This window comes from Dromaius novaehollandiae, chromosome 14 (genome assembly GCF_036370855.1).
Source record: "Dromaius novaehollandiae isolate bDroNov1 chromosome 14, bDroNov1.hap1, whole genome shotgun sequence".
NCBI lineage: Eukaryota > Metazoa > Chordata > Aves > Casuariiformes > Dromaiidae > Dromaius > Dromaius novaehollandiae.
This window is the reverse complement of record NC_088111.1, coordinates 7,181,166-7,200,498: the sequence shown is the minus strand read 5'-3', so window position 1 is coordinate 7,200,498 and position 19,333 is coordinate 7,181,166. Positions and strand designations below refer to the sequence as shown.

Here is a 19,333-nt window from a genome sequence, read left to right as displayed (position 1 = left end):
ATTAAATTCACCATCATCCAGGAGTTAGGTACATACACTGCAAAATCCAAATCATTCCCACTCCAAATACTAGAATCAACTGCAACTGTTGTAGCTTACATAATTTCAGGTCATTAAGAAATGGAAACTCCATACTTGATTTGGAAGGTGTATCGCCATCATCATACATTGCTAATTCATTGCCAAAGGATTTTAGTCGTTTTTGCATTACGAGGGTATTAGTTTCTCACTACCCTGAAAACCTCATTAATTTTGATGACTGACTATCATCATCTTACTGCAACTGAACAAAGCAAAGAAAGATCTTAGTTTTCTGGTATAAATAACACAAGCCCTGCTACACAAAAATGGTATCTCTGAGCATCTTCCTTGTTTGGTAGGCAGATCGTCAGATCACTTCAGGTGCATGTAACATCAATTCCAGTTCATGCCAAAACAAGGGTTTGATGGTCATGCATATAATATTTACCATATGTACACTCAATGTTTTACAGCCAATGACTGGGAACAAAATGATTTGTAATCTGGCAATTCATTCATGCATTATTATGTGATGCTTTGACCTCAGAAATCAATAATAATGAAACAAAAGCAGAGGCAATGGAACTTGAGATTTCAGAAGCTGAAGTATTAGCGCCCTCCAAAAAAAAGGACAAAAAAAAGCAAGAAAAGGCAGTAGCTCAAGAATGTAAGATGCTGATGGTGATGTGGAGCTTAAAGGAAAAATACCAGCAGGTAGAATTATCAAAGCCAATCAGATCTAATCTCTTTGCAGCCTTGAGGTAGCAAGTGTCAAGATTTTGAACAGTGATTAAGTTGAAGTGATGATATTTGATTAAGTTTTCCATTACTTGTGCTATTAGGGTGTTCAGCATATAGGTCCTACCTGAATATCAAATAGTTCCAGTAGGTTTTATGTTGGTTTTAACTTTTTTCGTTTCCGTTTTTTACCTGATTCCCTAGGCCTTCCTGTTAACATAAGGGCAGGGCTGGTGAAAAGCCCTAAGGTAATGCATTTCGTTGAACACTGAAGTAATAAATACTCAAACCGTTTACATTTCAAAGAAACCTCATTATCCTTTGCATTAAAGTAATAACTTTATAACTTCTGATTTGACATTCAGTTTACAAAGTAATTATACAAAAGTAAAAAAATAATAAACGAAGCTGGCATTGCATACGTCATTTCCAAGACCCATCCATAAATACTGTTACCATGCTGTATTCAGTACTTGCTTTCAGCTCTACAGTTCAGCTATTTTCAGCTCACCATCCACTTGCTGGTGCAAGTGCTGTTCCTATCAATAATTAAGTCCCAGAAAATTGTATTCTTTCATTACAATCATTTCTACCTCATTTTTCACACACACCAAAAAGAAAAGTTTTCCACTTAAATTCTTAACTGCTTAGTCTTTAGCCATTAAAGACATCTTGAAAAACTGAAATTGAGCTCATGAAACTTTTTTCCAAATACAAGACATAGAAAGAATATCAAACCATACACACAAAAAGTATCACTTTTAATGTGTTTTTTGTCTACTCATAATTCATCCTAGTTTGAGGTAAAACACTCAGCTTGGATCATAAATTGATGTCTGGTAAGAATCACAGCAGAGGCCTAACTTTGCTTTGATACAAATTCTAATTTTTCTGCTCTGTATGTAGCACTTGTAGTTGACATTTGCTTAGACCAGATTTATGTGTCCATGCTAGACGGAAACCGTATAAAAAATTCCTCCTTACCCAGACACCTATGAAACCTATCACTTTCGGGCAGCCTTCCTCCTATATTCGCCTGCTCTACACTGACTTTTATTCTGGGGCTGGATCTACTGCATCCCTAAATGCCTGGTATTGGTGAAAACAAGCTTTTGAGTTTGCGTCAGCCAAAACTGAGAGAATGGGAGCAGTCCTTTCTACTGGAGTGGTTTTCCAGAATCTCTCTCAAGTCCTGCATTGATTGCACTCTAAGATGAAGATTCAAGCCAAAGATTTTAGGTGGTTTTATGAAAGTCACATTGAAAATAAGTATTCTTCCCCATAAATCCTTTCCTGTGGTAATTTAAATGCTGTCTTGATAAGGCAAATGTGTTTAATGTGACAACTGACAATAAATTCTGGCCTATACATGAGTAGGAAGACACAGGGAACAGGCACTGTTGTTTCAAAACTCCTTACTTCTGAATATAGAAGTTATTCCTCAGTGCTTTATATTCATTTCAAGGCTATTTTCCCCAAGGTCAAGTAAATCTCAGCCTTAACCCTGTCTCTACAAAGTCAAAGAAATTAGGCAAGAGAGTCCACCAATACGCTGTAACAGGACAACCTTTAACTTAGTTAAGCAAGACTTGAATAATATTGGGCGTTTACTTTTATTTAAAGGCTAACCTAATGAGAACTAATACGATTTAAATTTTTAATCCAAACTCTTTATCCAGCACAAATCCTCCCTTAATTTTGCATCTTCAACACACAGAGAAGTAGCTGGGAGCTTTTCCACTGAGTTCACTGGAAGCAAAGTTTGCTTTACATTCTTTACTAATATAAAAACCAGGTCCACACGAAATAAGCATTAATACAAAAATAAAAGGAAAACATACCAGTTTCTTCTTCTCTATAATCTGAATTAGTATTTGATGATGTACAGGTGCATTCCATATGCTCTTCTAATCTCACCAGAACTTCTTTTAATTTTGGCTTTTTTCTAACATATTCCACTTTTGCCACCTATAAAATACGATGAGGTATGTACTGAAACACAGTAACATAGTTCAGGATTGAACACAGGTAAATATATACCTGTATTTTTGAATGAAGCCAAACCCATATAAAACGTTAGCATACTAATCACCCTTTATCTTAATTGCACATCGTGTAACTATTTATTGCACAGAATATTTGTTCATCCAAGTTCAGCAGTTTGAAACAATCTTCTTTTCCCTGAAGAGATAAAACAATTTTCCATTCATGTGGGTTTGAAGTTTTAAGCAACTCAGTTTTCACATATATCAGAATAAATTTTTATATATGTATTCAGATCAGTGTTTGTTCTGTAGATCATCACTTTTAGCATGCTTTTCTGCACATGTTGACCACCCTACTTCAGCTGAAGGCTAACAGTGAAGGCGTTAAGTTGGGTTGGTTTGTAATATATTTTTTAGTTTACAAACTGGTGTTTTCAGAGTCCTTTGAACATAAAGCGCGCACTCTTCAGAGAATCAGAATCTCAAAATCAGCTTAGAAAGCAGCACTCTCAATCCTACCAGCTTCTTGCAGTGACCTGCAGCTTGTTTACAGGAGCTCCCATGCACTGATGTTGCAGCCAAGGGAACTACCACCCACCGGCTGGACCCAGCCTTTGGCAGTATTGCGGATAGCTGGCAGGTACATTACTGCTCTCCAATCTATCCAGTGGCACTGCTCCACTTCGTGCCAAAGCACTGGCATCCTTAAGCACGGAGCATGCTGGAGAAGCTCTGGCCACAAGCCAGTCTCGCTTCTGAAGGAAATCAATGTAGACGGGAAGTAGGTTGGGGTGGGCGGCACTGAACATGAGGACAACCTGACTGACCCAGCACTGGCAGGCTGGGGAGGAGGCACGGTGTAGGGGGCAGGAACACTGCCGTGCTGGGACACCAGGGGAGATGGGCCGTGGGATGCTGGGCACAGTCAGGCCCTGTGTCATAGGCGTGATGGCCATGGTTAGGGGTATGGCATGTTGTGCAAGGACATATGGCATAATAAGGGAGAAGAGTGCTACACAGCATGTAAGAGGTTCAATGTCTAGTTGACAATTGTGTTTAAACACTGCATGAATAGGTGGTAACCATTTGTTTAGCTGGTATAGATTATTTTCTAGCCCTGGAGAAGAAGACAGATGACATGTTTTAACTGGCATAATTCACTCTGGCAAGCCTACCCTGGGTTACCTGACCTACCCAGACCAAACCCCCTCTGTGTTGGAAGCTGAGGATAAACCTAAGTGATACTAGATGAATCAGGCCTTATGCTGATAGAGAACATCTCATCCAAAAGGGATCTTTGAGCTGTTCTTGAAATCATGGCTTTTCAACCCTACTAATTATGATCTGCCATTTGACAAAAGGGGGCTGCAATGTGTCTGTCCCAGCAAACAAGAAGACCACACAATACAGGTATAGATTACTGTATACAAATGAGAAAGAGGAAGGAGAGGAAGGAGAGGAGAGGCTGGTTCCCTCCGAAGAAACCAAATGACAGAACCACGAAGTCCAATCAGTATAACAACAAAATCTCCGGTTACTACCAAACAACCAAAGCATTCACAGCTACACTAGAGTCTCCTGGTAAGGGTATACTGGTGTGTTTGGTGGGGTTTTTAATGCTCCAAATCATCTTCAAACTACAAAAACAACGTTCCCTGGTCCTTCCAAAAGTGAAACAACAGTCTCACAAAATGAGCATGGTGGCTGGAAAAAATGACATTCCCTGTGAAAAAGCACATTCCCTGTTCCCAGAAACTCTCTTTTGACTCTTGGACACAAACTACCAGGGACCCATGAATGACAGTAACAGAAGTTAGAGTGAAATCCTGGCCTTATTAAAGTCAACGGGAGATCTGCCATGGCCTTCATGGAGCCAGGATTTCCAATCCACATTTTAGTTACTGCCTCTTCTGCCAACAGGATCTGAAGATTATTTGCATTTACCCAGCAAACAAAAGTTGTACAGAGAAAGATGCAATAACTAAAATGTCCACATTGAAGATGTTTTCCAAAAGTATAAGATCTCTATATAAAAAGATTAAGAGCTGGCCGTGACATGTAAGAATGTTTTTGCTGAAAGATTAACTATAGGTCAAAGCAATATGTTTCAATATCTTCTATCTAAAAACCCAACTCCATCAAGCCTTTGAACACAAAGATTTGAAAATGTATGGTTCCTTTGAGTCATCCAGCATCAAAGGATGACTAATCCCTAAAATTTACAAAAACAAACAGTAATTAAGACACCTCCATCACCAGAGACAAAGAAAGAGACCCAGCAATCATGAAACAGCTTTGATATCTGCCATGCTTATTACAACTGTTGGAATAAACCAGCCTTAATGAAAATTACATGCAACAAAAATAAACTGTAAGCAAACTTTTTAAAGTCTATCCCTGTTTTGCTTTGTTTTTCAAATTGAAAGTTATATGCAGTTCCTGTGGCTATTTGCTACTAAATAACAGAAAAAAACAAGAAGATGATACTTTGAAGAACCGCATCATAATGAATTTTAGCAGCCAATTAAAAGATCTACTTTTTACTGTACTATAGTTAAAACATAATCCAACATAAGTTCCACAGCTCTATTTCAGGCTACACAAGTTAAAAGAAAGACGTTTTGTAAGATGCTGTAAATGGTCAAACTGAAGCAACACACAATACAGTTCAATTGTTGTGTTTATGTCATCTCCTAGAACCCGCTGCCTCACAGGATCTATAATTTATGCTAATCTAAAATGATACAGGTTGCACATCTGATCTTCATGGCTATAAACAGGGACAGCTATGCTAATAGCATGGAATTTGGCCTTGTGTCAGCATCTTTTTTCTTCTTTGTTGTATTTTTCTCCCTGGTGTTTATCTTGGACAATTACTGTTACGCATATTACTAAACGCTTTGAGGTCATCACACCTAAACAAGCTACCCATGTTAACATCAGCTTCTTCTACTTGTCTCTAATGCAACAAAACTAAAAACTGTGACAACCCCAAATACTTCCAAAACTGCAGAACTCTATAAAAACTGTGCATGGCAGTGTCACTGCCCTGGGGGTTGTGCACAGCCCTGTCACTACCTCAGGGGTTGGGCACAGCCCTGTCACTGCCCCAGGGGTTGTGCGCAGCCCTGTCAGGGTCCCAGGGATTGTGCACAGCCCTGTCAGGGCCCCAGGGGTTGTGCACAGCCCTGTCAGGGCCCCAGGGGTTGTGCGCAGCCCTGTCACTGCCCCAGGGGTTGGGCACAGCCCTGTCAGAGCCCAGGGGTTGGGCACAGCTCTATCAGAGCCCAGGGGTTGTGCGCAGCCCTGTCACTGCCCCAGGGGTTGTGCGCAGCCCTGTCACTGCCTCAGGGGTTGTGCGCAGCCCTGTCAGGGCCCCAGGGGTTGTGCACAGCCCTGTCAGGGCCCCAGGGGTTGTGCGCAGCCCTGTCACTGCCTCAGGGGTTGTGCACAGTCCTGTCAGAGCCCAGGGGTTGTGCGCAGCTCTGTCAGAGCCCAGGGGTTGTGCACAGTCCTGTCAGGGCCCAGGGGTTGTGCACAGCCCTGTCACTGCCCCAGGGGTTGGGCACAGCCCTGTCAGAGCCCAGGGGTTGGGCACAGCTCTATCAGAGCCCAGGGGTTGTGCGCAGCCCTGTCACTGCCCCAGGGGTTGTGCGCAGCCCTGTCACTGCCTCAGGGGTTGTGCGCAGCCCTGTCAGGGCCCCAGGGGTTGTGCACAGCCCTGTCAGGGCCCCAGGGGTTGTGCACAGCCCTGTCACTGCCTCAGGGGTTGTGCACAGTCCTGTCAGAGCCCAGGGGTTGTGCGCAGCTCTGTCAGAGCCCAGGGGTTGTGCACAGTCCTGTCAGGGCCCAGGGGTTGTGCACAGCCCTGTCAGAGCCCAGGGGTTGTGCGCAGCTCTGTCAGAGCCCAGGGGTTGTGCACAGTCCTGTCAGGGCCCAGGGGTTGTGCACAGCCCTGTCACTGCCTCGGGAGTTGTGCACAGCCCCGTCACTGCCTCAGGGATGGTGCACAGCCCTGTCAGAGCCCAGGGGTGGTGTGCAACCCTGTCACTGCCCCGGGAGACAGACAGTCCTGCCAGAACCCAGCCCTGCCAGAGCCGGGGGTTGTGTGCGGCCCTGCCAGAGCCCCGTGGAGGCAGCGGCCCTCTCAGAGCCGGGGGCTCCACACGGCCCTGTCAGAGCCGGCGGCGGCGGCGGGGCACGCCTGGAAACACAGTCCTGGCAGCGCAGGGCGGGAGGCTGCCGCAGGGCATGCTGGGACAGTGGTGGGGAGGGAGGCAAGAGGCGGGAGCCGCCTGAGGGGAGGCTGTTTGGCGGCGGGGCCAAGGGCATGGTTGCTGCAGGGGCCGGGGGCCTGGAGGGTGCTGCAGCCCCCCAGCTGTCCTCCGGGGTGGGAATGGCTCACAGGGGTGTCTCTGCCTCCTCCTCCCTGAGGGGGAGCCGCCAGGCCTCTCCCCCTGCAAGGCCAGGTGCGAAGGGTGATGGCGGCCCGGCACAGACTCCCACCCTGGCCCTCCCAGGGCGCCGCTCTTGGGCTTGAGCTCTTCTTGGCTCCACCTGGCTCAGGGTTTCCCCCATCTCCCCTATTCTTAAATTCACCTTTCATATCTACCAGCTGGTCCTGCCCAGGAGGTCTGACTGCGTGCAGGCAGTACCCTTCAACTAAATCGTAGCTAAAAAGCAAAGTGCTGTTTATTCTAATGATAGTACTGAAGCCACTGAGGAAAAATGTTCTTAAGACTGTAGACATTACATACAGCCATTTTACCTGCACATGCAATTTCTCCTACGAGGTCTCAACCTCCTCAGATGCTCTGTAGCTCTGCCAACTCATTCTGACTTCCTCCGTTTTTGCCCTTCTCTCTTCTAAATCTGCCACTTTACGATTCTCAAATGATTGCTGAGGAGTACCTTTTAAATCTTTTTCTTCCTTTCCAGCTCATTTTCTCTCAGTATTTCCCTCCTATTTACTTACTGTAGGAATATCCTATGTTAAATAGCCCCAAATCAGCTCAACATAGACTATTCGGAAATGGTAAAAACTGGTACGGCTATGGCCCAAGGCCAAGCAGAAGGTAGAATAGAGGTAGATAGAATGATTTAGCTCTTTCTTCTTAGTTCGGAAATGAATGTTGCTGCCAACAACCATAACACACGGCTTGGCTATTCAAAAACGTACAGATATGATTCGCTCCATAATATTAAACATTTTCTGCTGCCTTGATCAAAAACGCACAGAACATTCTGTTCAACATTATGAGAAATCTCTTGGAAAGACTCGGGTCAGAATCCCCCCCAAACAAATGAATGGTCTAGCACTTGGTAAAGATAAATACTTGGTCTCACTGTGTAGAAGCAACCAAAGCTATGAATGTTACTGAAATGTTTTTGCAGAGAGAAGAGGAAATGTATCTGTAAGTGAAACCAACACTCCTACTCACCAATTCATGTCACTGTTTCTCTGTCACAAGGAGAGAAATGCAATACTTTCCTTCCTATCAAAGAGCAATTCCCAACCAGCTGATTTATTTCACTCAAATTTTTTAATGCTGTACAGGCACAGCTTGCTGAATACAGATTTCTTTAGGACCAGGAGACAGGGCTCATGGGCTCACAGTGCTATAGTGCAGGGGAACCTACGTTTTACCAATCTACCCCATGAAAGGGAACCTCAGAAGTCCCATTTTAGGGGAGCTGTGTCACCAGCACCACTGGGATGGGCCCCCCCTACAGCTACAGTTGCACAAGCCCATTTATGGTACACCAGCACCTGACCAAGGCTCAGTGAAGGCAAGTAAGGACATCCCCCAAGGATGCCTTTGAACCAGGTCCCTAAGAAAGGAATGCCCCAATAAAGCACCTTCACTGCTCCCACCACACTGGAACGGCTGTCTCTCTTAACCTTGACCACAATGGCCCTCAGTAAGACAAAGAAAACATCCTTTGCCTTAGCCTGTTAGATGATGCAAACCCACTTGCTGACCTTTCTGGGTGAACATTTTTTTCTAGTGTGAATGGGCCAGCTATGATCTCACTACCTTGTCAATGAAGAGGAAGTGGGGAAAGCCTTTTCAATGTTGAATCAAAAGAAGGCTTTTATGCAGTCTGACATCGGGGAAAACACAAGACGGCTTTCCAACCGCATTGCAGGAACAACCCAGAAAGCTCTCCAAAACTGCTCCCCCTACCTTTCCAGCGACCCTCGCTCTGGGCCAGCTAGTTAATGGCATGAACAGACATTCAGCTCTGAACGTAGGATTGGCAAAAGGCTCATAAAACAATCAATTATATCAAAGTTACAAGAGGATCTGACTCTGGAGGGCATAAATATGGATTCTGTTCAGAGACTTCTGGTGTGACAGTGGGGTCAGCCTACAACCTTTACAATGAACATCCTGTTCCTGCTTGACCTCTTGTCCTTTTTTTCCCTTCTACTTAATGACTCTTTGGAGCAGTCTTGGAGCTTGGAAAAAAAAAAAAAGTCCTCCAAAGCTGGCTGACGTGTACTGATATTGCTGGTGGCAATATATTTACACAGCCACAAAAAGCAGCTGCTCAGCTGAGCCTACTTTTAGCTTGCGCCCTATTAAAATGAATACAAATCTAAAAGTGCTAAAACTGTATCAGCAGACTGAATGAGAAACTGAGATTTCAGCACAGCAGTGGGCTGGGGAAGCAGCCCCAGTAACGATGTCCTTCAAAGCTGCTGCCAGTAGCTGAGTTTGCAACTAGGCTTTTAGGGTACGCGTGGGGTGCCCTGGCAGCAGAGGACTGCCACAGCCAAGCCTCTCTCTTCTTCTCTCTCCCCTGTCACTGCAGGGTAAGGTAACAAGCACAGAGCCGCTCTGCGGTACACAATCCCAGAAAGCAAGTTCACAATACACAGGATAACTCTTTGCTGGGCATCTCCATCTGCTTTGTATGTATTAGTTACTATACAGAGTAACTGGGAGCGGTATCAAACCCACAGGTAACAGCACTAGATATTATAATTCTGGTTCAGGAGGCACTTTCCTGTTAAGCTCCTATTCTTAGGCGCTTACAGCTTACAGCTGTAATGCGTCAACTTCCCCAGTTTGTTATCAGCCCTCAGTTAATTAAACTGATCCCAATTTTTTCCTCATTTTTAGTTGTTTCTGCAAAGTGTACCAAAGAAATGGTGGCAAGTGGATGTAAAGGATAATTATTTTTGGAAAGACTGAGGAAATGTGTTCAGATGTTTCTCCAGCCTATTTGAGTGTGAAAATGCTTTTCAGACATTCAGAAAAGGAAAAAGACAAAGAAGTCCTGCTCAAATGTGTCCCTGTGTGCATGAGAAACAATGAACTGGTTTAGATGTCACACTTCATGTTTAGAAGGTACAGTGCTACACAGGTTAACAGCACCTTTCTTAATAAGAAATCCCTTGCAAGTAGAGTGATCAGTGTGTTGTGCTGGGCAATTTAATGTTCAAGAATGTTATTTTTTTAAATAAATTCTGCTCTTAAAATACTCAAAGGAACATGAATCCACAGGTTTAACAATTTAAATGGTTAGTGTAAGTCTAATCTCCTGCATGCAGATGTAAATCAACATTACTTGTTTAAACATTGATAAAAATTAGAACACAGTGAAGCCCAACGAACATAAGAAATATTTCACATAATATTTAGTGGAAAATTGCAACAAGGAGAAATGGATTTTGTCTAATGATTAAATACAGCATGAAGCTGTTGAGTCTTCTATCCCTGGGGTAAGATAATTTGAAGCACATTTTTTCAGATCAAAAGTGTTATGTTGTCAAATATAAAAGCCCAATTTAGGCTGCATAATATTTGATTAAGAAAACAGCATTCCATACTGTGATTTGTGAGTTTTTTTAGTCCAATGCCCCTTGAGTCATTTTATCTCCTCAACTTCAAGATCTGTTCTGTGCAAGATCATGGGAAACACAGAATCAACTTTATTTTCATTACAGAAGAAGAAAACCTAAAGGGAATCCTGTGAGAATCAAATACAAACCAAACAGTTTCCAATAATCATGCAATTTGAAAAGGCCATCTGCTCCCTCACAATGGAGAGGAGCATTGTATCTAATCCACTTGCTATGAGGATGGATAATAAAGATCAGGTAACACAGGACAGCCACAAGAATACCTGAAGCTCTTATACTTAAGAGAAGCCTCTTAGGGTCCCACAGTCACTATTTGCTCACCTTGACACTTCTGTGATGTATCCGTGATGGCTGGCATTTCACACTGCTGGTGTTGCAACAGCCTGTGCAACGTTTCACCTCCACGCAGGGTGGCCATATCAGGAAGTTGGCAGAGGTGGGATCAATCTGACTCCGAGGTATCTCATATATAACCGTCCGTGTTTTGCAGACAGCCGGGATGGCTTCCTCTGCAAGCAGAAGAAATTCACACTTCCAGGTGAACAGCTGCTCTCACCTCAGAGCACCCAGATACTTTACACCACCAATTTATGACTGGCACCTTTAGCTGGGGTTTTGAGACAGTGTTCTCAGCTCCCGTTGCTTACTCATAAGTCAGTGCTGAGTACTGTCTGCCTGCCATTAAACTCTGTGCTACCCCAGAGAGGAGCCTGAGTCACTCCAAAAGGCCCTGCCCTAAAATGAGAGTTTATAATGGTCTGAGTCCCAACATAGCTCGGAGCACACACCATCAGATAAGACAGTGCTGGCTCTTTAGAGTTGACAGCAAGCCAGAGGCTTCTCCAAATTAGATGATCCTCCAATACGGATTCATAGCCACTGCTCAACAGCAGCTGTTATTTTACAATATTGGGGCTATCATTGCATATATATACTGTCACACAAATGTGCAACACATTGCAAATACCACCACAGAAGTTGCACTGAGAATATTTATCTCACACCCAAATTGGCTGAGCTGGGAAACCACCTGCGCCAGCTTGAAATTTCTGAGTTCTGGGTTTCCACTTCCACAACCTTAACATCCCTGTATCAGGGAGCTGGCTCCATGCACCATCCCAAATGGCAACTGCTATTCTTTCTCAGTGAAATTATCGAACCTTTGTACACGTTGGGTTTTATTTGATTTGTTATTTTTTGAATGAGGCAAAATCACAAGAGTAGCATGACCAAAGAGCTTGCAATGTAACTTTTAGTTAAACCAATAATCTGCTGGGCTCAGGTAAGGTGAGCTTGTAGACAACCGTTCCAGCCACATGATGATCAAAAAGAATAGCTGTGTGCTGCTGCAGTGCATGATGCTGCCATGAAAAATCCGACCATTTATCTTTTTCAACCGAGGGACTGCCCAAGAAGTAAAGCTGGTTAATTCAAGGGGAAAACAGTCCAGAAAATAACAGCAATAACAGGGACAACTTGTTCAATAAGGTCTCTGAAGGCACCTTGGATTTTTTGCCTTTCAGTGGGAGCAGTGATAGCTTTGGGGTAGATGGGGCAGAGAACTTGGGCACTGCCTGCACTTCTTCAGCAACTTCTGACGTGTAAGAAATTCAGGCCTGGCCTGAACCTATAATATGAAAATCTAGGCTTGGCTTTGGAAGAGAGACACTTTGGTGGGCTAAACAGAGTAGAAATTCTTCTTTTCAATCCTCAACACCATGAACTCAAGAAAATTAAAGGATCCAATACTGCAAGTTAGTTGACAGCTCCTACAAGTTATCGAGCATATCCTGTTCCCACTGACTTTTACGGGGAGGCATTCAACACCTTGCGGAGTAAGGTGCCAAGTGCAGCAGACTCTTTCAGAACCGCTGTTCTCTAGAGGCATTCAGTGCGACGCGTGCACTTGCCAACTCGCACTGCAAATCCATGTTGACAGCACGCTGTGCTATATACTTCATACAATCATAGCTTAAAGTTAAAATACAACGACTCTGAACTACCTATAGCAGGTGAGAATATGGCTATTTTCTGCAGACAAGTGGAATGGTAAAAGGGTCAGATCTAATCAGATGAACAAGCACTGCATATAAATCCTGTTCTAAAATTCATTAACATCTCTTTAATTTTATATTTGGGCTTTGTTGGATCATCATCATCAGTGTTTTTTTAAGAAAAAAAATCCCTTGTAAACATGCCTGGTGCCCTATTAAAGATGGAAATCAATGCCCCAGCACTTCCGTCAATTGCTTTTAATTTTTTGGATAAACCGTTTTTTTTTTTCTTTTAAATAAAGAGTCAAGCTGTTTCCTTTTGTACAGCTTCTGTACTGAAAACTCTACCAACTGTTGATGTTTTTTAAAGCACACTGCTGTAGTTGTTTCCCACACTATGAATTATACATTGAATATCACAGCATTTTCTAACCAAGGTCTAACTTTCTAACATGCTGCAACAAGAAACTGAATGTAAAGAATTTGCGCTTGTCTGTCTCCTATGGACATCCTCCAGAAGACAGCTTCTCAGGCAACGGCTCATTATGTGCACACGAAAAGGCAGAAACTAGAAATGGCCTTTTTCCTTTGTGCATGTCACATTTTTCCAGTGAAATGTCCTGCTTGGCTGACCAAAAACACCCCCTCTGTTTTTACTCTCTATGTACAAATAGCTTGTTTCTTACCAATGCTTCTTTTTCTGCGAATGGGCACAGGACGATTCTCTTGCACATGTTTAGCAGAATGAACACTGTAAGATCTCAAGTTTGTTTCCGAAACATCATCATACCCTAAAACAGGAAACAAAGTATTAAATCTCTAAGCATGACTGTCACTTCAGTGCTGTTCCGTACATGTAAATGTGTTGTTCATATGCACGAGACCAAATTCTGCTGTAATTAGTTTAATGTAACCCCTGTCAGTGCAATTGCAAGGGCGTAAGGCAGAGAAGACATTAACATTTAATGTCATGTATAAGCATGCACAATTTAACTCTAATATCCGTTTCACCGAAAGCCCCCAGAAACAGTGCCTACGCTGTGATACACAACCATATCTACAGTAAGACAGCTACATTTTCACGTGAAAGGCATAATAAAACCTTTCTAACTGGAAAGGTATAGAAATAAGAACAACAATATATCACTTAAAATGTTTCTTATAAGAAGTTTCTCAAAGTTCTGGCATGATACTACAGTACAAAATACAGTTTTACACACCCAACAGCAACAAGACTGCTTCTGTAAATTTTCTCTTGCCTGCTTTTAAGGACAATACTAGGACAGAATCAAAAGCGAAAAGTAACTAGTATGGCTTTCCTTTTAGCCTCTCTGTTGCAGAACAAATCCCCTGTGAAGTATCCTAACCTTTGGAGGGGCATCTGAAGCTACTGCAAACTCTGGGACCGCATCCAGGCTTGTCTTGTTCCCTAAATAAGCCTACCACATGGGTTAAAGGGCCATGAGAAAAAGCAAAGATGGAAAACTTGGCATTTCATTTATCATAGAAAACAACAAAATAACTGCTCCAACTATTTGGTTTTGTTAAGTGAAGCAGTCCAGGTCGTGTCCCCTGCAGTGGGGTTCTGAAAGCAACAGCACAATCTGCAAATGGGAGCAGGAAGACAGCAGCAAACTGGGCACCGCAAATAGATTCCAGCACAGCTAAACTCTGATTTTTAGTACTCTGCTGCTTGGAGTCCCCTCTGTAACATCACTGGAGGCTTTCAAGGTTTCACTGCTGGCTCCAGAGAAAGCTGTGATATACACTAAAAAATGTAAATGATTATTACACAATAATCAATTACCCTGTCCACATGCTACCAACATCCCATAGTCCTCTATCACACCGCTTTTAACCCCGTCATTCTCCCTGCTTCCCATATGCGCAGTTCAGAATATGCCCAAGTGACTCTGGAACTGTTATGCTCAGCTTTGTTAGTAACACAAATTATATGGGATTGCTCTGCAAACAAACCACCTCCTTCCCTCCTCGCTCCAAGAAAACCTGCCCAAAAGAGCATGCAACTGGTGAAATAACCTCCAGAGCCTGGTAAGGTATAAGGACAATGCTATCTTCAGCACCTCAGAAAGAGCTCTGTGCCTTAAGGTGTATCTCTGCTCTTTGGAAAATGTTATCACAGGTAGTTAGGAGAAGATGAAACGGGAGATCCAAGAGACAGCGCCAGGCACACCCACTGGTCCATCCTGCCTCTGCTGCTCATCAGTAGAACACATTCGTGTCTGAAATAAGTGAGTGTGAAATCTAGGGTCTCAACTCACCCCGATAAGTGGGCTCCTACTGCCTATGTAGAATGCTTATTTCCCACTGATTTTCATGGGAAATTTGGAGCCTAACTGGTTAGCTGACTATGGGCCTTATTTGCAGTCCCCAATCCTGTAATGTTTGAACACAGCAATGACTAATGGATTTTATTTCTGCTTTTATTGTACCCCTAGCTCCAGAAAACTGATCAGTGGGGTAAATAAAAGACGGCTTGCCTGTGATCCTGCAAGAAGTTTCCAACTGAGCTGGGGTCCAGAGCCAGGCCTTCTGCATCCCCTTCCGATGGCACCAGGCCATCCACCTGACCCTGAATGGTGTCATGCAAAATGAGGATCCGTTCTGATGTTCTTTCTGTCCTCTTCCGCTTCCTAATGCTCAGCCACCCAATACCAACCTCCCTTTTGGCAAGCTCCAGTTGTTGCAACCCCTCCCTCATTTTGAGGCAATGAAGTGATGCTCAAAAGAAAGCAGCATGAGTTTTGCTCCGTGTAAGACCCAAGCTAGGCTCAGAGCAAGAAGCATCTCCGTCTGCATGCAAACAGTGTTAAAAAAGAAGATTAAATGTAAAACTGATGCCTTTAATCCTAGCTGCTTGGTGGGCACAGCCATCTTGCTGAAAAGAGAAACCGCCAATGATGCCAGCTGTACGGCAGGCCTGAGCCACAGGTTCTAATCCCGTATTCAACACACTGGCACAGCTCCCTTTTAACATGACTGATTCCATGCTGTCTTGTTTAAAGAAACTGGTAAGACCAAAGGAATAGTATGATCAGCTAACCAATATGTTAAGCCATGTGCTTATATATAACTGCTCAACTTAGCCGCAATTAGCCATATTCTATCATCATGTTTATAAAGCAAAGTGACATGTCGAGGAGCATGTGTTGCTTATAAGACAATTTCTAAGGTGAAGAAGGCCTCTGGCTCATACTGTATTTTGCTGTCTCGCTACATATCTTAGGCATGTATATTATTTCATAGGTTCATGTCCTGTTGCAGATGGGGATTTCTTAGGTTAAAAAAAAAAGATTTGCACAGCTAGCACAGCAGACTGCAAAACAAGTTCCAGTGAAACCTCAATGCATTATGCAACACAAATTGTACTTTTCTGTTGCCAAAGCACTGTTTTTTTTTTTTTTAATAAACAGCACTACAGAGCACGTGGTTGCTGTCAGACAACTGCTATAATGCTGAGGGCACTTGGTCTCTCCTTGATCCCCACAGGCATTTGGAAGTAATTCCATTTCCAACTGAAGTCATTGGAAAAATCATTGCACTTCAGGGATCTCGAAGTCAACAGGAGTCTTGCCCAAGCAGTGCTGCAAAATCAGAAAGTCAGCTTTGAAACCCACACTCCACTCTGGATGTGTGGCCGGAAGACTTTTTTTTTAATTAGTGCAAACAATGATGCTACAATAATTACAACTTGCTCTCTCTAGTCTGACTTTAGAGAAGCCTGACACCTGACTTATCTTCTAGCAACAGTATTCCCCAACGAATCATGTCAGAATTTGCACCAATTTCCTCAATATACTGATGATGAGCACGAGGTTGCAGGATGAGGAAAAACGGGAGTTTATGGGTGCTTAGCACCTTACAAAAAGAGGCTTGAAGCAGAAAGCTTAGAAACGGGTGGTTCTTAGTTTAGAAATTGAACATTGCTTGTCACTAAGTGAAGATGGAGGATGCTGCACTGAGCCAGATTAATGCAGCTCTCTTTTAACATTTTAATAATAAAAAAATGCTTTCATGGCAACTGATCAAGAAATTTCTCTGTAATCTCTTCTCTACTGACAACATTTCAATGATGGGTAGAAAAACTCTCGCAATTAGCCTTGGTCAATCCATTAATGTAGCTGAAATTGTTCTTTTTTGTCAGATTGGCATTTTTCCACTAGGTCATGGAGTAGCTAATATATAAATCACACAGTTCCTGTGACATTCTGCCAATGTGATTACTGTTCTCCTAAATAAGCATGTGGAAAGCATCCTAAGACTACTGTTATTTTATATTTATCGTTTTGTATTTCCACATTGCCATCTCCTTCCCAAACAACTCTTATGCGTGAGGTACAATCCTAAACATATGCAATTTTAGTACACACCCTTCTACATGTCACTTTGATATACATCCAAAAAGTATAGGTCCAAAACTTCCAGTACCAACAGCAGCAGCTTAGGAAATTCTCATTATCTCTTTTTTCAGGAATTCAGTGTAAGGTACAATAAACTGAAATGGTCTTTCTTACAGATCGGACCTAGAGCCAGAAAGCCCAAGGCAACGTCAATCTGTTTGTTTGATCTTCTTTCTGGCTGATGCAAAATATGCCCTTCTGACATCCAAATGCAGCGATAGATGTCATTAAGTTCTCAACTTTGATCTATTAAAGGAAATATAAGTAGCAGCCTGCAAGATCCTGTTTTGTTTAGGTTTTTTTTCCCTTTACCTAGACATGATCAACCAACTGTAAAGAAGGAGTATTCTCTATATATGTCTTGGGGAAACGCAAGACACATTGTAGATGCCCGTCTCTCATAAAGTTTCAAGAGTACAGAAGAGGTTAACACACTGCATCATCACGTCTTTGATTTGAGCCCCACACCAAAAAAAAAACGCTTAAGTCAACAGCAGATTTTTCCAATGGATTGAGCTCTTGGATGCAATGATCTAACACTTTCCATAAAGGTATACTGTTAATTTAGAACGCATCTCCACTTAACAAAAGCTGCCCTGCTAGTTCTTAATCACAGGCTATTAAATTCACATGGCCTAAGGTGACCCTGTGGTTGATGCCCTTAAACCATGCAATGAAGCATACTCAGCCCTGCACTTCCCCACGCAGGGAGACGACCAGGGGAAAGTCTGTTCCCAGCGGGAGGCAAACATAATAGGTGATGAAATGAACTCTACCTCCCACAGGACAGATGGGAGAGGTGAAGCGCGAGGAGAAAAACCACGCTGCTAAGCCAGGGAGAACCTCACAGGCGGAATAAAGGAAATGCCCCCGTTTCGGTGATTTAGGCTGTTAGTAGTAAAACTGTGTAATCTGCACGCTACAGCTGCCTACTTCCTGGGACCATGCATGCTTTCGCTTTTAAATAGGGTCAGATTCAGCTCCCCGTCATGCCAACAAAACTCCATTGCTGCCTGTGGTTTCCAATCGCAGCACATTTAACATGAGACCCTGTTTCTCATCTAAACAGAGAATTTTCATGTTGCCTTCACCACGAATCGGACATGCAGCACTGGGCTCTGACAAATTGGCCTGGATTTTCTTTATTGAAAACAATGATAAGCTCCATGTTGGGTAGTGTTTTTCTTTAAGTAATATGCCAGATGGTCTGGGGGTGTGGTTTCTAATTTTATGAAGGGGGTTATCAGTCATCTCTGTGCTACAATATAGCGACCAAATCTGTCAGAATACAAGAAAAACCTGCCCACTCTGACTTACAGAACTTACTTTTCCAATTAAAAATATATACTTTGCATTGCAGGATAGAAACTGACTGTTCTTCCTTCATTTTCCACAGATTCTGCCTTGTTACTTGAGAATATCAGGCATTTTCTGCATGCATGCCTGATCCTGCAAACTCTTCCCCTACAAGATCATTCTTAATTCTTGGGTCCACCCACTGAGTTGAAACAGGGCTACTCACATGCAAAAGGACTGGCAACATCATGCACGAAAACGAGAGGGAAAATTATCACTGGAGTGTTTTTACTCCGATCCTCAGTTTAGATCAGTATATGCTACAAAACAGAAATGTATCTACTGTACGAGCCCTCACCAAACTAACCCTTTTCTAAATGCAATTACAACTGTAAGAAAATACATTTCAGAAACACCATCTTGCCAGTGGTAACTGCAAAACATTTGATTTGTTAATCTGAGCTAACATTAAATACAGAAAACAGGCCCAATCGTGTTTACTAAAGAAAACATGGTTATTTTAATGTTCGATTAGTCACACTGATAAGCCCTTCGTAGAAATTACTCATGACAGTAAAGACTGCAGGACTGTGCCCAGAAAACATAAATCTGGGTAGCAAAGCCCAGTCGCTCTCTAAGGATCCAATCTGGCCCGCATAGCTCAAACAAGGCGTAGCAGGCCTGGAGAAGCAGCACTCACAAGCAGGAACAGGGTGAAAGGCAGACTATTTTGTTTTTACTTTTTAATATTGTTTTGAGTCTGTGTCTTAAAGCATTACTATTTCATGTTGAAATAGTAAAATATTTATATGTCTTGTTTCTCTAATGGGTTCTAAACTGATGAGTTGCACGAGAAGAGCAAAATGAAACGGTAAACTTGTGGCTGACCTCTTCGATGTCTGGTCGTGCATCCTCTGGTTAGCATTTGCCATGAGGTAAATAATCCCTTTCTGAAACAAATGTCTCTGATCTGCTACATCCACTAATTTATTCGGTTCCCACCGC

The 19,333-nt window shown here is 42.9% G+C and overlaps 1 protein-coding gene across 8 annotated transcripts in view; it reads right to left on the bottom strand.

Moving 5' to 3' along the window:
* PDGFA (platelet derived growth factor subunit A) overlaps nucleotides 1-19,333 on the bottom strand; it is a 37,308-nt gene that overhangs the window by 14,766 nt on the left and 3,209 nt on the right. For 4 of the 8 annotated variants that reach the window (XR_010391591.1, XR_010391593.1, XM_064520226.1 and 1 more), the window contains exons 3-5: nucleotides 13,298-13,402; nucleotides 10,939-11,126; nucleotides 2,601-2,727 (exon numbers count right to left, since the gene is read on the bottom strand). Coding sequence is in view for 3 of the 8 variants with exons in the window: in XM_064520226.1 (XP_064376296.1) it covers nucleotides 2,601-2,727; nucleotides 10,939-11,126; nucleotides 13,298-13,402 (420 nt within the window). In the remaining 5 variants the exon portion in view is untranslated. Of the gene's footprint in view, nucleotides 1-886; nucleotides 970-2,600; nucleotides 2,728-10,938; nucleotides 11,127-13,297; nucleotides 13,403-19,333 lie in introns of all 8 variants that reach the window. The other 4 variants (XR_010391592.1, XM_064520227.1, XR_010391595.1 and 1 more) reach the window with 2 other exon arrangements.